The sequence below is a fragment of the Thunnus thynnus genome, chromosome 15, assembly GCF_963924715.1.
Source record: "Thunnus thynnus chromosome 15, fThuThy2.1, whole genome shotgun sequence".
Taxonomy (NCBI): Eukaryota; Metazoa; Chordata; class Actinopteri; order Scombriformes; family Scombridae; genus Thunnus; species Thunnus thynnus.
Window position 1 is genome coordinate 9,017,385 of NC_089531.1, and position 19,441 is coordinate 9,036,825.

The 19,441-nt window shown below is 41.0% G+C and overlaps 1 protein-coding gene across 1 annotated transcript in view; it reads right to left on the minus strand.

Annotated features, from left to right (window-relative positions):
• nfatc1 (nuclear factor of activated T cells 1) overlaps window positions 1-19,441 on the minus strand; it is a 46,918-nt gene that overhangs the window by 16,828 nt on the left and 10,649 nt on the right. The window contains exons 5-8 of the mRNA XM_067612330.1: window positions 17,088-17,260; window positions 15,448-15,588; window positions 5,164-5,219; window positions 1,538-1,670 (exon numbers count right to left, since the gene is read on the minus strand). Of these exons, the coding sequence (XP_067468431.1) occupies window positions 1,538-1,670; window positions 5,164-5,219; window positions 15,448-15,588; window positions 17,088-17,260 (503 nt within the window). The remainder of the gene's footprint in view (window positions 1-1,537; window positions 1,671-5,163; window positions 5,220-15,447; window positions 15,589-17,087; window positions 17,261-19,441) is intronic.

The following is a 19,441-nucleotide window of genomic DNA, read 5'->3' on the forward strand; positions in this document are numbered from 1 at the left end:
GGATAGGCAGATGCACCAGCACAGAAAAGAGCAGAAGAAGTGCAAATGTTTGTCTTGCCACAAAAGAGAGCCTGCCCTTGGGTTTCCGGAGTGTGAAAATCAGCCGTGTGTGCTGTATGTCCCAAAATAAATCTGTTGTTTTAGTACAAGCTGTTGTAACACCTGCTGCTGCTGCAAAAAAGGTTAACATGACGTGATTTTTAAAAAGTAGGAAAAACTGAATTTCATTTAAATCTCATTATTGAAAAAAAAAACGGGCTTTTGATCATTTTTTCCACCTACGTTTTCACTCAACTTGTTTGAAACTTTTCACTGACTTTCTCCTTTTCTGCGGCAGATCGTATTGTTCACCCAGCCGGCTTGTTGCCTTAATGGCGCTCGCTCACCCTTTAGGATGAGACACTGACCAGACTAGCTGTCCCCCCCGAGTTCGTTCCCTCCCTTACGCTCCCCTACATCCAGAGGACAATGCTCCACTTTCACAGCGGGGCACTCCGTCGCCCACGTACAGGGCTGGGCCAGCTCAGTTGAATCAGAGCTTTGAACCACCCACCCACTGGATGCTCGCTCCAACCCCGAAGCGCAATTAGCAGTGGTTTTTACATTTCAGTTGGTGGGTCAGTGTTTATATTTAGCTTGGCAAAAGGTTCTCTATTCAAATAACATGCTTTTCCCATGCCCCTTTCCCCACCCTTGTGTGTCCAGTCACTGCAGTGTTCATGTAGCTACAGGTATGGAAAAGAACAGATTTTATAGTTTTTTTTTGTTTTTTTGTTTTTTTTACAATGGGGGAATAATAGCATTGCTTTGTTCCTCCCTAGCAAACCACCAGACAAGGGAGCATACAAACTGTTTGTTCTCTTCTTCAGATGTGAAATGCTGGTGAAAATGTTTCTAATTAGTCTGGGATATGAAAGGAAAAGGGCAGACTGCGAGTGGTGAAGTGTCGGGGTGATGACAGGAAAGTAAAAGAAAGACAGGATAAGTGAGTAGCAGTAAAGGTTAGAGGTTAAATGGAAGTTATTTTCCCTTTTATTGTGACAAATAGTTATGACTCTTGTATGAAGCCCTCACAGTCAAAGTTTCTCAGTTTGCCAGCCCCACTAAACTCAACTGAATGAAACTATTTGGTGTATCAGTATCTATGATCAACAACATGTTTGAATGGCAGTGTTGTTGGCCTCGTCCTCGTTCTTGAAATATCATATCTTAAGACTATTTCTAACTTGATTTAGATCCTGGATTAACAACGGGAGATAATACAAATCTTTTCCAGTTGTAAAATCACAGCGAGGGGCAGTTCAAAATATCTTGTATGACTGGTGCATTTTTATTAAGTCAAAAAATCAGCAGCTTCATTCTTGTTTTCCACAGTAATCCTTCTTTGGGAGAGACGTTGAACTCACCAGAACATCCATGTGCTCTGTTAAAGTGTCAAGCAAATAACCCAACAAACCCCAAACTGTTACCTGCTCATTCACTGTTAGTTAAGCTTAATTAAGTAAGCTGTGAATGCATATGAAGTGGAGATCTTTACCACTGGCAGGAACGTAGGTGAAGCGCTGATACTGGCTTCTTTTCCTCTTGCCGTTGCAGACGTAGAAGTTCACGTGGACGGGAGTGGAGAGTCTTTGGTTCCGATAGGGAGGGATTTCAATCAGGAGCGAATTCTGCAACACAAAATTGACTTTTGACTAAAACTGAGTTATGCATTCTTATGGTTTGTGTGGTTGCAAATGTAACTCACAAAAAAAAGATGATACACAAGGCAATTTTTGTTGGTAATGAAAAGGCTACTTGAGGACTTTATCCATCACTTGCTCTACTTCCTAGATTAAATTTATATATATCCTAAGTCAGTACATACTGTATTAAAGTAACAGACTTGTATTTTGCCAAATGGTAACATTAAATCAACATCTAGCTCTCTTTTCCTTCAAAAAACAGACTGAAAGTAAAGTAAGTTGTGTGTTTTGGGTGGGGGGAATGAAATCTGAAAATCTGGTTGTAATCCTCAACGAACCACAAAGAGACCATGAAGTGAGGTTATAGAGAACCATGGTTGTTTGCACAGTGAATAACTCAGCTGATGTGAATAAACTGAAGTCGGGAGTGTCCAGATAGTTTATTTCCCCAGCAGAGCTTCCTGCTGTCTGAGGAGAGAGTGAAGGTTCAGCTTGTGGCCATATCAGTCCCACATGTGTGTGTGTGTGTTTGTGAGCATGTGTGTGTGTGTGTGTGTGTGTGTGAATATATATAGAGTGTGTTGGAGGTGCTGCTCAGTAGCCAGGGAGGAAGTCATCTGTCTACAAAACTGTGCTTTGGAGGATGGCTGGCCCTGACATGTACAGGTGAGAGCTGACACACGTTATATTAAATCACTACAGTCGTAAAGTCAAGTAAAGCCAGATGAGGCTTTTCTACTTTTCTTTTTTGCCGCAAGCCTTCTGTCCTTCAGAGGATTAGCTGATAAAAACTCTGGAAACGGTTCACCATTTGCACTGCGCTAAAGCGTAACTGTGTCCAGGCTGAACAGGAATATTTCCAACGTTTCACTGGTCGCTAGTGTCCAAACTTTTTATTTACAAGTATTCATGAAAAACATGCAGGCTTATTTTTGAATCAAAAAACATACACGGGTGAAATAATTCACTCGCTTTTGAAAATTTTATATGCACATGTGTTGCATTGTAAAAACATCTCATCCCACTGAGGTCTATGTGGACCTCTAATTTGTGTAAAAAGCATGAAAATCACCAAAACTTGCGCAGAGATGTTGTTAGCTGACAAAAGTAATTTATCTCATATGGAAGAAGGAAGAACAAGGGTGACAAATTGAGCATGGAGGAGCGTTTTTTGGACTCCTCCACACCATTTATCTAAGTTCATGTAAGCAATCTGATGTATCTAATTGAAAATAATTCTAAAATGAATAATAAATCATCTAAATCTTTTCTCCTCTGGGTAAAGGTCAGTTTGTGCAGGTGACAGAGACGGTGAGGTATTCTGAATTTGCGGTTTGGTCTGTGTTGTGGTGCAACAGCAGAGGTTAAACTGGCCAAAGCAGCGTCAGTGTTTAAAATGGGACCAATCCAGCAGACTGGGCTGAGTGGGGAGGGAGAGAGGGATGGAGGGAGGAGCGAGGCCCTATTGTCTATTCAAGCAGACAGATGTGTCCCAGCAGTTACTCTGTGTGTGTGTGTGTGTGTGTGTGACAGAGATGGAGTGTGTGTGTGTATGTGTGTGAGTGTGTGTGTGGCGTATATGTGTTTTGCAATAGGAAGACACTGGGAGCAGGTGCAGCGCTTCACATGTAGACACCCACTAATCCCCTCGTCTATCTCCCAGACTCCCACTACATCTCTCTCTCTCTCTCTCTCTCGCCCTCTCTCTCTCTCTGCCTCTGTGTGTCTCTCTCTCTCCTCCGGCTGTCCCAGGCCAAGACAGGACACGCTGCCAAGCTTAAACTCCCACAGGTTGAAGGTTGAACTTTTGAAAACCTTTCCACACGTTTCAAACACAACACTGCTGTTTCCCCCGGAGGGCTTCTGCCCCGGGGCGAGAAAATCTACAGTCATGCTATCGTTACACTTCTCTCTCTCTCTCTCAGTGTGTGTGTGTGTGTGTGTGTGTCCTTGATTTTGTGTACACCAGTGTGTGTCAACATATTTGTTTCAGTCTAACTCTGGGACAATACAACAAAACAAAACATTTATGTTAATATTGTCTATGGTGCAGAGAAGGCAGTTGTGTGTACATCTTATCATACAGTATATTGAGGCCAGGTGCAGGATTCAATGAATGGATTAAAAAAGCTCCCAAAACTTTATACCGTTGCCTTTTTTTCAGACCAATTAAGTTTTAATCCAGTGTACAGACCCTCTCCATATTTTTTACAATAATGTATATGGTACCTTATCAATCTAAATATAGAAGAAGATTTTAAAATCTAAATTAAATAAGAAGACATCAGACTAAAAAATGATACCACTGGAGACAATTCAGATACCGTAAATTCTTCTTCTTCATTAATCTTAGTGTGTGATTAGCTTTGGATCAATGCTGGATTTCAAATTTTCAATTTAATTAAGATGAGATGAAATAAGATGAGATTGAGTTAAATTCATACTTTATGCAACTAGAGCGGAATAAAGAATGAGTATATTGGGTTAATAGGAGGTTACAGGAATAGTGCAACATTTTGGGAAAGACATTTATTCGCTTTCTTGCCAAGAAAGAAGAGAAAATATCTGTATTGTAAATATAAAGCTACAGATGAGAGAAGGTTAGCCTAGCTTAGCATAAAGACTGGAAACGGGGGGAAACGGCTAGCCTGGCTCCGTCCAAAAGGGAGAAAAAAATAAACCCACCAGTATCTCTAAATTTAACTAAATAACACGTTATATCTTGTGTGTTTAATCCGCACAAAAACTGAAGTATAAAAACAACACGTTGTGGTTTTACAGGAAGTTAAGTCCCAGAATATTTTTTGTTGTTTTTTTTATTATTTTTAATTATTTTATCTTGACTGTTATGTTTTGGATTTTATTTACTTTTGTTTACTGTAAAAAACTATGTAACTTTGTGCTAAGTGCTATATAAATAAAGTTATCATTATTACTATTTCCTGGCTGGGTGCAGTGACTTCCTGTAGTCTTATCGTCACCATGAGGTTGCCAGGCAACAAGCTGGTTACTTTCACTGCCATGAAATTGTCCAGCCAGCTGTTTGCCTCTGCTTCCAGTCTTCATGCTAAGCTAAGCTAACTGTCTGTCTAACCTGTAGCTTCATATTTAGCATACAGATGTGAGAGTAGTGACGATCTTCTCATCTGACTCTCAGCAAGAAAGTGAAAAAGCATATTTCCCCAAATGTCAAACTATTCCTTTGAGATAAAACCGGAAAAGGGTGATATCAAAGGACATATTTACTGCACATTTAGATTTATGACGTCATTGTTACTGTGAGTCTTCGCCAGACCGAGTGGAGCTTCATTCATTCTCAGCTGACTTGATTTAGACATCAAATTTTAATGTGGTGATAGAAAAGTTCTGACTGAGTTTGGTTAAAATGATTTAGAACAGCTGCTTTGTCCTTTTGTCTGCTTTCATCCTGAAATGAGACCAGATTCGTTACAATAATAATGTCATATGTATCACTTACAGGCTTTGAGGCGTCTTTGTCAACCTTGGCCTCGGTCTCCCAGAGGTGGTGACCATCTAGAAGAAGAAAAAAAAAAGAGAGAGAAGAAGAGTTTTGTTTTGTTATAACAAATCAGAAAGTAATCCACCTACTTGGCTCCCAACAGAAATGAAGAAATGGAATGAGTGTTGTTATTATTATCTGTTACATCAGTGATATATAAAACAGCTACGGAGAGCCAAGGGTATCGCAAACGTCATACTGTCTGACCCGCAGCTCATGAGCTCATATCCTCAGTCTAACAAACCTGAGACAGAAAGGAGAGAGACGACAAACTCACAGAGAGACAGACACAGACAGAGAGAGAGAGAGAGAGAGAGAGAGAGAAATCTGATGCAATCCTTAAAAAAAACTAGTCATACCAAAGGGATGAGCGACATCTTTTGTGGATGAGAGAAACCTTGACTTCATCGCTGTGTGGAATCCCAACATGCTCGAGCAGCTGGTGGGCTCGTTAATGCAGAACGACTGGAAACTGACAACTTGCCTCAACGTTCAGACTTCTTATTTCTTATGTTCTCATAGGAATCTTTCTGTTATCCCCATATAATGATGGCTAAAATAGCATTGGTATTCTGGTAATGTGTTTTTTTTTCTTCTTAAACTTGCCACAATAAAGAGGTTTTCCCATCAGGCAATAAAATGGGGCATCATATGAGCTGTTGTAAAACACAGCCTTGCTAAAAATACGAAGCAAGTTTGATATGTCATTCTGTCCAATGAGGTGAGCAAAACTATATTTTTACCGATTTGTGTGACACAGAAGGAAACCATTGCAATTTCTTTACACCACTGACTCATTAACAAGGCTGTAAAAAGACATTAAATGACTGTGAAAATGAGTTTACGTGGAAAGGAAACTGCCGTTTAAAGAAAAAAGGTTCAGCCGTGGCCAAATTTCTTGAAGAAAATTAACTGAGATATGTGCCGTGTTGCTCAACAGGCTGTCTGCAGTTTGATAAGTGGAGCTTTTGAATTGAGGCAGACAGCGCAGCGCAGATGGATAAGGTACCGCTCGTTGATGTAGAGAGGAGTTGTGAGGTGGCAGAGATGGAGGAGGTGAAGCTTGGCAATGACAGCTTCTATTATGTCTGAGAAGACACAGGAAACCTGCACACCCTCTCTCACTTTCCCTTTACTTTCCCTCCCTGTCTGTCAACTGTGGATTGGATTTTAAGCTGCTGCACTCCTGAAAGAATTATCGCATTTGTTGAGTATAATCTCGAAGAGAGAGGGGCTCAACTACTCGAAAGGGAGGAAAAAACACACAAGACAACAAATAAAAAACAAACAAAAAAACAATTTAGCTGCCAAATCTCTGTCTCATCAAGTTTGTGAGAGCTCTGAAGAGATTTGTGCACAGAAGTTCTTTGGACAGAACTATTGTCAGTATAGCAAAAGACTATAAATCAGGGATCAACTGAACACTGAACTGTTGACTCTGGAGGCCTGTTGTCAAAATCACAAAAAATCAAGAGGCTGCATACAGACTTTTTGGAGTACATTTAATTTTGTCACTTTTCCAGTGCACCTGCTGAGAATTAGTATGTAGCATGGAATTGGGACACAGTTATGGTCTAAGTATCCAAATTTTTTGACAAGATTTTCTCCAGACGTCTGTGAGTCTGCTAGACTGACAATTTCAGCAGCACTCAGGAGGCTTTTTAACATGATATCCCTACCCATTTACCATTTAAATGTTTCACTGTGCTTCAGACTAACATTATTTATATACTAGATATTATCTAGAATAATTTGTGCCACTTTGTGACTAAGTAATGTTTGGTTATGAGAGTTACAAATATCAAATATATTTGTAACTGAAGAGTCATTAGAGTGTTCATAGTGTAAACAGTATATGCAATGTGCAAATAATAGTAAATACAGATTTGTGTTAATGTAACACACCATGTTTGATGGGAGTGGATTCAGAGATGTGCAAATGATAGTGCAAGTGGAAACTGGACGATGTAGAGAGCTTTTATCCAAAGCAACATACATCTGAGAGTTGATACAACACAAGCAAGGATCTAGTCAGGAGAGAACAATGCGAGTAAGTGGCATGAAGCTAAGTTCGAGTCCGATAGGGCATAGATGCCAACAGGTGGTGCACAGAGACAATGCATAGAGTGCATAAGATGCACAGAAGCAGATTTTTTTTCTTTCTTCGGTCCATCAAGTGCAGAGGTGTATGCGAAAGAGCTGGGTCTTTAGTCTTTTCTTAAAGATTGAAAGGGACTCTGCAGATCAGATGGAGTTTGGTAACTCGTTCCACCACTGAGGAAGAATGTAATAATGCACTAAGACTCGCTGCAGATTGATGGATTGGCTTTACTGAGTTGTAAGCAGTGGAGTTTTCTGGTGAAAACAGAACCTAATGTTGCTTCCAGCAACTAATCCAAGACATAACAATTCGAGGATGTAGCGATTTGAAAAGACTTTAGTGGAATACATTAGCACTAACTAGTCCTGTAGGTTAATATTTGTCTGAAATATGTTTTGTTGATTTTTGTCTTTATTAAATAAGCATTTGTCAGGAGAGACCAGAAAGGCTTAGGCGAGACAGAAGGGAACAACATGCGACAAAGCTCCTCCAGAGATTTTGCAACTTAAGACCACTGAGCCGCAGGGAAGCCATGATTCCTCTTTGCAAACAACATGCAATAATGAATTTCTTACGACAGATCAATTCTGCAACCTAAACTCAGAACAATCTCACCAGAAAAGTGAGTAAGCTAAGATAGATGACAAAGATAACAAAGGTAAAGCTAGCTTAAACAAAGCAGTGCCTTCTATGGGCATCATACTGTACAGTCATAGTGATCGGCATGTGTGCGTAGTACTGTGAATCAAACTATTGTTGCAAGGAAATCTCCATGTAAACAATAGAAATGAAAACAGTTGCCATAAGGGAAGTTGGACAGGATCCTTGGCAGAATAACTGCTGGAAGGATGTCTCTAAATAAAGGGCATGCTGATGTTTTAAAGGTATATTCTAACATGTCGACAAGCCAGAAAAGGTTCTTCACGCTTCATTTGTCCTCATTCTTTAATATCTACTTCAAACGTCAAGTTATATGTAAACTGCACTCAGCAAAGGTATCAGTTAGTCAGAAAACTTTGAATTCTAACTCAACCAATGAGATTATTTCTTCCTCCAGAGCTCTGACTTTAAGAATTTCTTATACATCAAAAATTTAAATAGTTTTCTCTCTCCCCTTCTTTCTCTCTCTCTGCCTCACTTCGCTTTGGGAACGTCTCCAGAAGGGAAGCTTTCGAGGACGATGTCGATCCACAGGAGGTAAACATGTTTTTCAGATCTCCCTCTACGTCTCTCTCACCGTCTACCTTTCTCTCTCCTTCTGACTCACACACATCATTTTTCACATCAATGCAGAGATAGAAGAATGAAATTGAGCGATTTGTTTTTTGTGCCCAGTTACCTATTGCCAGGAAACTTAAAAAAAGAACCTTGAAAAGCTGAATGCGTGGGATGCCTTTGTTTGAAAAGAGTATACCGGATAATTGATAACCACAGAATGTTCCAGAGTTATAGGGCAACATCTGCACAACGCCTGCACTGATCCAATGAAAAACTTCAGCAGCAGTTACTCTCCAGCTTCCCTCCTACCAAATTTCAGCGAGCACAATATGGTTTCTAACTCCCTGGCCCACTGTGCTGGATAATATCCAATATTATCTAAGTTAAACAACTCAGCCTAAAACCTCTCCCCCAAAACCACCCCGACCATATAAACCCAGTACCCTTCTCCAACTTTCACAACGCCCAAGCTCCATTCACTTTGGCTGCATCCCAGACTCGCAGAAGTCTTACAATTCACATTTCGTTAGCAATGGTCTATACAAATCATTACTTTCTCAGAACAGACATAACACAGTGCAGTCAATGACACAGCGGCGGTGTGCTGTACAGAGTCATGGCAGCCGAGGGGGATCAAACAATAAACAATACAGTTATTTGTCATGTTGGGTTTATAAAGGGAATCAAACAGCTCCTTGTGCTCCTTAATTGGGGCTGGGTGGAGTAGCTTTGGTGCCCAGAGTGAAACAGCGGGGTGGCGTGTGCCCAAGCCCTCATAACGTACAGTAAATATAAACACATGCTCTACCCAGGCCCATGTGGCATGCTGAAAGAGATCCCTTGTCCTCTCTCTGATGACTGAAACTTCTTCCTTCCTACTGCCCTGAAAACACGTGGATTCTGGAAGTTGCATGCAAGCTGCTGCGGTGTGGCGACTGAGAAGAGAGCTGAGAAATGGCAACCAGCGAGGAGGAGATACTGACATCTACTCTTCAGCACAATGCGGCACTACTCACAGCTACAGTGGCGCCTTGTCACTGCACAACGTCATCTGGACGCAGGGCAGCGCTTTCATCAAAAATATCAATTTCTGGAGTTTCTCAAACAGGCCTGCAATTTTTATGAATCATACACTGTAATTTTTTGAAAACAATCTCTGCTGTTTATGTGGCTGTAATTGATTTGTTTATGAAAACAGCCATTGTTCTCAAGAGTGTCGGAGGCAGCCAAACCGCTGAACGGCTTCAAGTGGAAGTCATTGTTCTATGAATGCAATGAAACCGAAGCCCGCTGACCATGTGTACCACCAAAGAAAAGCACCCCTCCCTCCAAACAAAACCACTGCTCAAAGCTAGCGAGGCTAACGGAGCTACCACAGTGTTGCATGTTAAAAACAGCTTCACTCTCTCTGCTGTTACATTTACTGTTGTTTTGTTCACAGCTCTCGTGGGCTTAAAGGAGGATGGTTATCTGTAATTTTCTTCAGGTAATTCCAGACACCATCTGGCAGCTTTGCAGCATGACAATCCTCTTGCAGTTCAATTTTCAGGTCCTCTTACTGGTGCAGCCAAGAATAATTAGACGAAATTGTTGGGGTGTTCCAGTCAGACGTGGAAAGCTCAGCCAGGTTAGCAGTCCACAGAGATACAGAGATGGACAGGTCCAAAAAAATAGCTACCTCATGGCTGATGTGACAAAGGGTTTGGTTGGACACATAGAAAGTGAGTTATTTGTAGGGAGACTAGCTGCAGCAGACAGCAGGCAGCTGTCCAGTGCACCAAGCCAGATGTGAAAGTGCTCTTTTCATTAGGGGGGTTCTCCTCTGCAAGGATTTCCTTCAGGATCTCTCATTCAGATTAACTTATTATCAATCATGGTGGGGAAATACTGTGCATGAAACCCACAGTGTATTAAAAATATTGCAGGAAAGTTAAAAAAAGAAAGTAAACTATGAGAAAGTAGACAAAGGTCAACATAACTTGAAGCATACTAGTTTCAGCTGTTACTTGACAGATCCTGTGTCTACTTGTGATGGTATTACATGTTTATTGGTTTCATCCAATGAAAATGAATGTTTTTAAATGTTGACATTTGCCTCGAAACTTAGTAGACTCTAACTCACCAGCCTAAGAATATAAGATTATCAACAACCTCACACATGTCCTCTGCAGCTACTTTAACATAATACCATCAGGAATGCTTTTTAGATTGCTTGTGTGTAAAACAAACAGAAGGACATCTGGTTTTATTCCACGAACCATTAGACTTTTGAACAACCACAGTACAAGAAATGGTCAGTTTATCTTGTGTATATGTACATAATATGTGTCTTTGTGGTGTTGGACATAGTTCTTTTTTGTTGTGGATATTGGCAAGCTAAAGAATGTCCGCTGCCATTAATCCTTGTGTATTTTAACTCTTTTTAACGTTGTCATGTTTGTATTTTTAGATTGTCTTTATTTGTGTAAATTAACTGGTCAAATGTACTTTTGTTTGCAAAACTGCTTGCCTCAAATTAGAGAAGGGTCTAGCTGCAGTCTTGCAGACTCACCCTAACCCGATGTTGTCACCCTAACGGCATGTTAGACGACACCCCCCCCCGCGCCCCCCCTCACCACCACCACTAACCCTAACCCTAACCATCAAGCCTAAACCTAACCAAGTGGGTGTGTCATGTAGTAAAGTGGGTGTGTCATGTAGATACCGCATGTTCGTGATGTGGCTGCAGCTGGATCTATTTGGTCAAATTGCTCCTCAAGGCCATAAAATATTTTCAACTGAATTACCAATCAGTATCAAGTTGTGATGTGATAGAGTGAGACATCACAAAAACAATATGGCAGAAAGACAAAAAGAGGATTAAGAAACCTTTTCATCTATCGAATACCAATTTGGGAACTTTAAATATCAATATGAACGATACTTAAGGATAGGTTCACATTTTTTCAAGACTGTCTAATACAATATTCACATGCTGATGTGTCTATTTAAAGAGTTATTGGTCACTGTGCTCATTCCTACTTTGTATACTGGCTGTGAAAAGATCCTCCAAAGTTTTAGTATGAAATTCGTTGTTTCTTTCTGTACTGAGTTGCAGAGGAGGGATAGTGACTCAAAGGCCTGAAAAAATGTGATATAACATTAATTCATTTATAACTTGTCCAAGTGGCCGTGGCATAAACAGGCTAATCCACTTTGGCTTGTGTGATTTTGAAAAGTAACGCTCCATTCACTGAAGGAAGACCATGAGGTGCTGTTGAATGTTGACAAAAGCCAGTAAGTAGACCTTTGAGCTTAGGTTATTTTGTTACAGTTATGTTTCAATCTAGTCTAGTTTTGTTTAATTTTATGATGAAAGTTTCATTTCTCTTTGCTTTAGTTTATTATAATCCTGTCACATTCCCTCCCTTTTATATTCCATGCTATATTACATTATGTTATACAAGTCACAACACTGTTCTCTCCTTCATTAATGCAAGGTTTTAAAGTTTAAATTATACATGTAGGTGAATGTTTTTTTCCACCCTGTGTTCAATCTTTGCACCTCACTCTCTTTTATTGTGTTTAATCTTTTTGCTTGGCACCTTTAGCCTTTACTTACTTACAGACAATAAATTACATCTGAGGACTCTTTCGACAGAACCCAGAACACTAAACCACGAAATAACAGAGTGGAATAAAGGACAGCAGGACCTTAATTTCCCAAAAGGAGTGACTGCGACTTATCAGAGACAGCATCTTAAGGGCAGGCCGGGGCGAATGAAAGCAAGGTGAGATTGAGTCGGGTTTAGATTACAGGCTGATGTCTGCAGCGCCAAGGCCATACAGTAATCTCTTATGACTGATTGGCTGCAACCAGGAGTGACAACTGAACTGATGCTATCTTGGTTATTTCTACCGAGACGGCATTGAGGCAGGAGACGAGAGGGGCAGGCGGGTGTGATAGAGCAAGGCTTGACATGCAGTTGCTGTTTTCAGATGTTGTGCTGAGAAGCAGGTGACAGAGAGTGAGTCTCTATGGGGGAAACAGGGATTTCCTTCTGCATGAGTCATAGGTAGCAACAACAACAACACACTAAAAATATGAATATGAGACTGTACATGCACACAAAAGCACAAAAAAAAGCTCTTTTTCTCTCTCTCAAACACACACACACACAGACCAGTGTTTCCCCCAGAATCTCATTGTCAGCGGCAAGGAAACATCAGACCATTGGACACTAAAACAGAAACCAAAACAAATGAAATTTTTAGTTTATTGGCAGCTTCTTAAGGAAGAGTGACCCATCCTGCCTGTGTATAATTTCAAGGGAAACTCTGACACACACACCCAAACACACACACACACACATGCTTGTAAGTACTGGATACGTACAAACACACAAGTCGGAGCACTTGCATCTGTCGATGCCCACGTGTTCTGTTACCGCAGCTTTGTGAATGCTATTTTGTGAAAGTGCTTTATTGGAAAATTTGCAGGAAAATTGTCCATCGGTAAAATTAAATGCTCAAGCTCTTCATGGCAACAAAATCCACCGCTTTGGATTTATGAGTTTGATCGTTAAAGTGTTTCTCAGAGCTCTGCTTTGGCATGAGCAAAATGACGATAAAAGAAGCATTATTAAACGTTAAAATTTGTAATTCTATATGAGGATGTGCAAGCAGACACGTGTTGCATGTTTTTAAATTATGACCTTAATCATACATCAACATACACATTACTTATTTAGCATCTTAGCTCTGTTATACTGTATCTTATTATACCACTGACGCCATTGCACCCCAGAGATTATTGATGTTACTACTTGTCTGCTTTATCTATTTATGCAGAGAGCAGCTGTAAAGAAGACCCAGTATGATCCGTGGGGAGCCCAAAGCTCACAGAGTTAATGAACTGAGAGCTGGTGGCACAGATGCAGCTTAGATAGAGAGGTGGAAGGATGGAGGGAAGCGGAGGAGGGGGGTGGGGGGTGGGGGGGGCAGTGTTGTGGAAGCCTGGCTTAAGAGTGTTTCCATGGTAGGATTGCCCAGGAATCTGATGCTGGTGCCAGACGCGGGGAAACCCTCATCAAAAACAAGGGAGCACACCCATCAACACCAGCCCAGAGCCTGCACATGGCCCTAAAGGCAGTCATATTCAGAGCCCAAACAGAACCGGAGGAGCCGCTGACCCAAAGAGTGGATTTTATGAAGTTGTATGGTTTTGTAATTCCTTTGTCGGCACAGAATTCAGTCCGACTCCTCGTCTTTCAGATTGGAGTTTTAATTAAACGAATAATATTTGGAGCAGCAGTACTCTTGAGGAAGAAATAATCTCATTGGTTGGGTTTGACCTTAAGGGGAGGAGCTAAAGAACTACAGTTACTGAACTACTGAAACAGAAGTTTGACCAAAAACTCAAAGTCCACTTACTTTCCAGAACTTTCAACTACATCTCAGCAGATAGAATTTGATTAAAAAATATATATCATTATAACATTGAAGTTATTATTATTACAAGGTTTATTTTTCAAAACCTTTGAACTGAGGACAATTAAGCTGAAGAGTTGGAAAAATGAAAGATGAGATTTGCATTTGTCGAGGTTTACCTTTACTGATATGTATTGATATATTAGACGTTACTAATTAAAGGATGGTAATTTTATGTTTTGAATAAATTTGCATCCTTTTATCCTCTGTACTAATTTCAGGAATGACTTTACTCTGCTTACATATAACTGTAGTGATGCACCCAGAAAGCAGTAAACCATGTAGTTTCATTATAATTTGCTTCATGCTTGACCTGGAGTTACCTGTAGTGCTTGGTGAAACAGCTTTACATTTTCAGAAAGAATGTAAAGTGAAAATGCACTCTTATTAAGTCAAAGTAACGAGACTGTAACCAAAGTATTCAGAATTAGCAAGATTAGCTGCTTAGTTCAAACTCTAATGAGTGGACTTTAAGGGCAGCTAGTTAAGCTAACGAGCTAGCCTTTAACAAACAACATCTCCAAGTTTATTTTTGTCATGACTGGAGGTTTGTCTTCACCAGTTTGCTAACTCATGCTCCAAAAAGTGTCTTTTTGTCTCTGTCAACTGAGGTTTAAGCCAACCAGTGACTTTAAATCTGTCTCTGAGAAACGGTACATGAGAAACTCTAATCTGCCTCCCTCTCAGGAAGAGATCAGCGTTAATCAAAGAGGTCAGAAAGAGGGGAGCAAGGCCCGAGCTCATACAATCACTTCTTGTTTTGATAAACAATCTCACTATTTCATTGTATGGCGCTGGAGGGGGCTGCCGGAGTGCCAGACGCAGCCTTGAATTCTTCCTTTCACAGGTGGAACAATGAAAAGGCTTCCCTCTTTTCTGAATGAGTCACTGGGCTGATAGGATCACACGTGTTTACATTGCTCAGCCTTGGCCCAAACCGTACCTCACGTTGCTTTGCTAAAGCTAATCAAGGAAATTGCTGTTTGTAAACCTCGTTGTATCAACATCTGGGAGCAGTCCCCTCTCCCTCCCGACCAAAACGGCTTAAAGTAAGAAAAAGAGAAACAAATACTGACGCATGGCACACGTGCACGCACACACACCACGTGCACAGCCACCCACACATACACACACACACACACACACACACACACACACGCACACAATACATACTGCATTTGTGACCCATTCCTCTGCTGAACAGGCAATGGAAACTTCTGCAAATGTAAATCTGGTGGGTTAAAAATACGGCGCATTAATGTGCACCACATGTGGCACTCTGGCAGGATGGAGGATATTTTGACGGCGGGGGGAGAGGAGGGAAGAGGGAGGGAGTAGTCCTGGGGTTTCTCCAACAACAGAGAGAGGCAGACACACACACACACACACACACACACACACACAGCTGCACTGAGACGATGCAGCCCCGACTCCAAAAACTCCTCCCCCTTTACCTTGAGCCTTTTCCACGAACACCACCTTGGAGTCGTGCTGGAAGTTGTGTCCGTCGAGGAGCATCCTCTCCCCTCCGGGGGCGGGACACGTCTCCAAGCTCTGCTTATCCACCAGCGGTAGCTCCTGGGCCGATCTCTGGGCTGTAGGAGGGAAAACAGAAACCGGCCTCATTGCTCAGCTAATACACACCCACTCCCCATGCAGACCTGAGCATCCAGACTGAGGCTGAATCACTACCTAGACAGCTTTCTGAGACCTCTCTGTAAAACTGTAAACCTCTACCTCTTCATCTTAAAATTAAGATGCCTCTCTGCCAGTAAGTAGGGAGAGGTTTCATGTTGTGTTTATTTGTGTTTTCCTAAAATTATGGTGGATGTTTTGTCCCAAATATTTGGTTTAAGAGTATCTTTCAACTCTCTGACTGTCTTACTCCTCTCTCTTACCTTCTGGCTTGCCCTTCTCATTCCTCGGTCGCTTTCAGTTTTTCCAAAATGATTTATTACTTGCCATGAAATATTTGCAAACCTTTCCTCTCTAAGTATAATGCTGATGTCTTGGCCAGGCCTCTCTAGTGAAAGAAATCTGTAATTTCATCGTGATTGACTGGGATAAATAAATATAGGTTCAATAAAACATCAATATCTTTCTCATGTGAGGATCATCTTTTTGTAATTCGATGCTGCTGCTTTCTGATTTTGATAAAACTCTAATTCCTGGTCTTTGGAAATCATCAGTCTTCCCCACATCTCTCTGTTTCTCTCCCTCTGTCTGTCTGTCGCTCTGCCTCACTCACACACAAAGTGAATTTTGGTCAGAAACAATTGCTTTGTGGCAGTCGTTCAAAAACTAACAATGGTCTATTTCAAGGGGCTGAGATCATGGTTTAACTACTGTCTTTCATTTACCTCATAAGACTTAATCTCAATGGCAGCTCTCACTGCCAGAACCACATGAAGTGGTTGATTTGCCTGAGTTTATCCCGATCCAGTGAAAGGTCAACTCCAGTGCGCTGCAGAAAGTCAATGAAGTTTATCGAGCAAAGGCCTAAATAGCCTTTACACAGACAAATGCTGTCAAAGTCAAATGCAGCTTGCATGCACCGGTTCTGCAGTGAATCTAGTTATAAGGCTGCATCAAATTATTCTAATTGATTAATCTAATGCTTATTTTTTGATAAAGTGATTAATTAATCAGATCAGATTAGACATTAAACAGTCCAAAACCAAACAATATTTAATCTACAGTGATGAAACAGTGAAAAGCAGCAACATCTTATATATGAGAAGCTGGAATCAGTGAACCAGGTGATAAATAACTTTAAGGATTAATCAGTAGTGAAAGTTTTTGGCTACTGACTAATTGATTAATCCAGTCTTGTGATCTCTTTAAATGGACCAACTTTTTTTGCAACCCCTGGTCACATGTGTCATATGAGTAGTTTCATCACAGCTTTATTTTTTTCCCTTCTAATCTGAGATATGTTTGATTTGAGTAATTAATAAAGGTCAGAAATGGTGAAGCTATCCAGTATTTTCTAAAAATGTGTCTTCTGAACCCGTAGAAAGGTCTCGACCCCCCTGTTGGTAGTCAATAAGTCGACTATTCACTACTCTAAAAGAAAAAATAAAGATGTACTCACAGCACTCGATGGGGTTTGATGCGGCCTGCAATGACACTGTTCTCCCGGTGGCCTGGTTGATGTGAACTCTGAAAACCATCCGCACACGTGTGTTCTTACGTCCGATGTCGGTCTCCCCCTTCCGCAGCTCTATGTCCGAATTACGCAGCTTCAAGATCCCCGCGCAGTCGATTCTGCAGTCGTGGAGACATAAGGTGAAGAGGTCAAGTTGGAGTCTGTCCGCGAGGCAAATCATCACGTGCGTTGGTGACATATGCTGCAGTTTCTCAGTTAATCAGGTTGTGATTTATATGGTGTTTCATTCTGGACTCACTCAAAACAGTCCTGAGGGATGCTGCGGTCATTTCAACAGAAGATTAACACCACCACCCCCTACAGAGTTTTTACACTTCAGTGCAACTACTCTGGGGTATAGTTCAAACTCTATAGACACAAATGTCTGGGAGAGTTCATTACATAATGAATATCTATGGTATGATCCACAAGAGATCATCCCAAAATATCGTCCCTGTCCTCAAATCTCACAACCAGGAATTGGCTGTAATGATTGTTTTTTTTCTTCCTTTTTTTGTACAGTGTTTAAGTCCTCATCATCAGACACTTAATAAAAGCCTCCCTCCTCCTCTTCCTCCTCCTCCTCCTCCTCCTCCTCACCACTTCTCTCTGTCTGCACTGCACTCATCTAACTTTTTCATACTTAAATACCTCGAGCCTTTCCAAACGGTTTCTGGCTTTTCCATCGCTGTGCTACTTGATGCCGCATTCCTCAAAGCCTAGTTAATGTCAACTTTTACACACATTCGAACACTCCCTAACATTCTTCTTGCCAGACACCAGGGTCTGCTTCACTGGCGAAGTAATCAGGTGTTGATGCTAAGGAGCCCAGCTGTTCGGCTCTCCGCCTACGCAGACAGACTGAGTGCAAAACCACATACTGAGGTGTCCGTTCAGTGCCTGAGAAAAACTTTTAGAAGGACAGCACAATACCAAGAAGAGAGGAAGTATTGTTTTGAAGGCACTCCAGCACAATCATTTAATTTATTAAGAGTTAATTGGAGTCATACCAAGTTGACCAACAACATTTGTGGCTTTGTATCAGCTAAAATATCTGAACTGAGGGTGATTAATGATTTAGTTTAAGACGCATGCCCCTAAATCATCATAAAAAACCATTTCATGATGATATAATAAAGCTTGTATTCTATACCTCATAGTAAAACGTCGACAGTATAGTAAGTCACACTGGAGCACGTGTCAAAACGAATAAATCTTGCGCAAATCCCTGGCCTATACTGTAAGTACTCTGAGGCGTGTCCTCCGTGAGAAAAGAGAAGCCATATCCTGAGGAGAAGTCGTTGTATAAGGGGAGCTTATGTGTTACATCCATTAAAAGGCAGAGAAAGTGCTGATGCTAGCAGCCCGCTACTGCCTGCAGCTCAGACAGAAACCCCACGTCCCTGTTAGCAGCTCTGAGCTTCCCCAGTAATCTGATCTCTGAGGCTTATAAAATGGGAAAGCCATTCGTCTGTGTACAGAGGGCAACACGTTCAAAACCCAAACACACTCGAGGAGGCCTGCACGCTCATGGACACACACACAGATGCATTAGATACAAAACTCTTATGTCCATAGTGTCAACTTTTTTAGAAAATCTGTACATCTAACATGCTTTTAAAGGCTCAAGAGGAGCAAAAATTTAGCCAGGTAGAAAACTGGAAGGATACCTCGGTTGAAGTATTACTCTAAACTGGAATTCAGAGATTATCACATGGTATCTTTACAGAGCAGCTGGCTATCATGCACAAACTGTTGCATATCAGATGTTCTTTTTGTGAAGTTCAGCTCAAGTCTCAAGTCATTTTACATAAGTTCAAGGCAAGTCTAAAGCCAGCTGATACAAGTCCAAATCAGGACTCTGGCACTGGAGGGCAAATATGTCAAGATGCAAATATGGGAATGCTTTAAAATGCCACATTTGAATGTTTTTCTTTTAAAGCTGTTCTAATTCTGGTTTTTACATGAGTCATGGACCATTGTGTGACTAAACTTACTTTAGACTTGACATGAAAGTAAAACATTTTTGCATGGCCTCACATCTGTATATCTGATTAATAGGCTGCTGCACTGAAGGGACTTAGTTATGAGGTGGTATTTAACAAAACACTATTAACACAGCTTTGAAAGGAAGGATGTTAAAATGCTTTGTCACTGTAATAGTCAACATTCACACCTGAAAGACTTGCATCTTGACCTGCTTGACCACTTGGACTTTGACGTGGACTTGCCTTCAAAGACTTGACTTGTACATACATGTCTGTAATGACTTGAGATCTGACTTGTCATGAACAACTTCA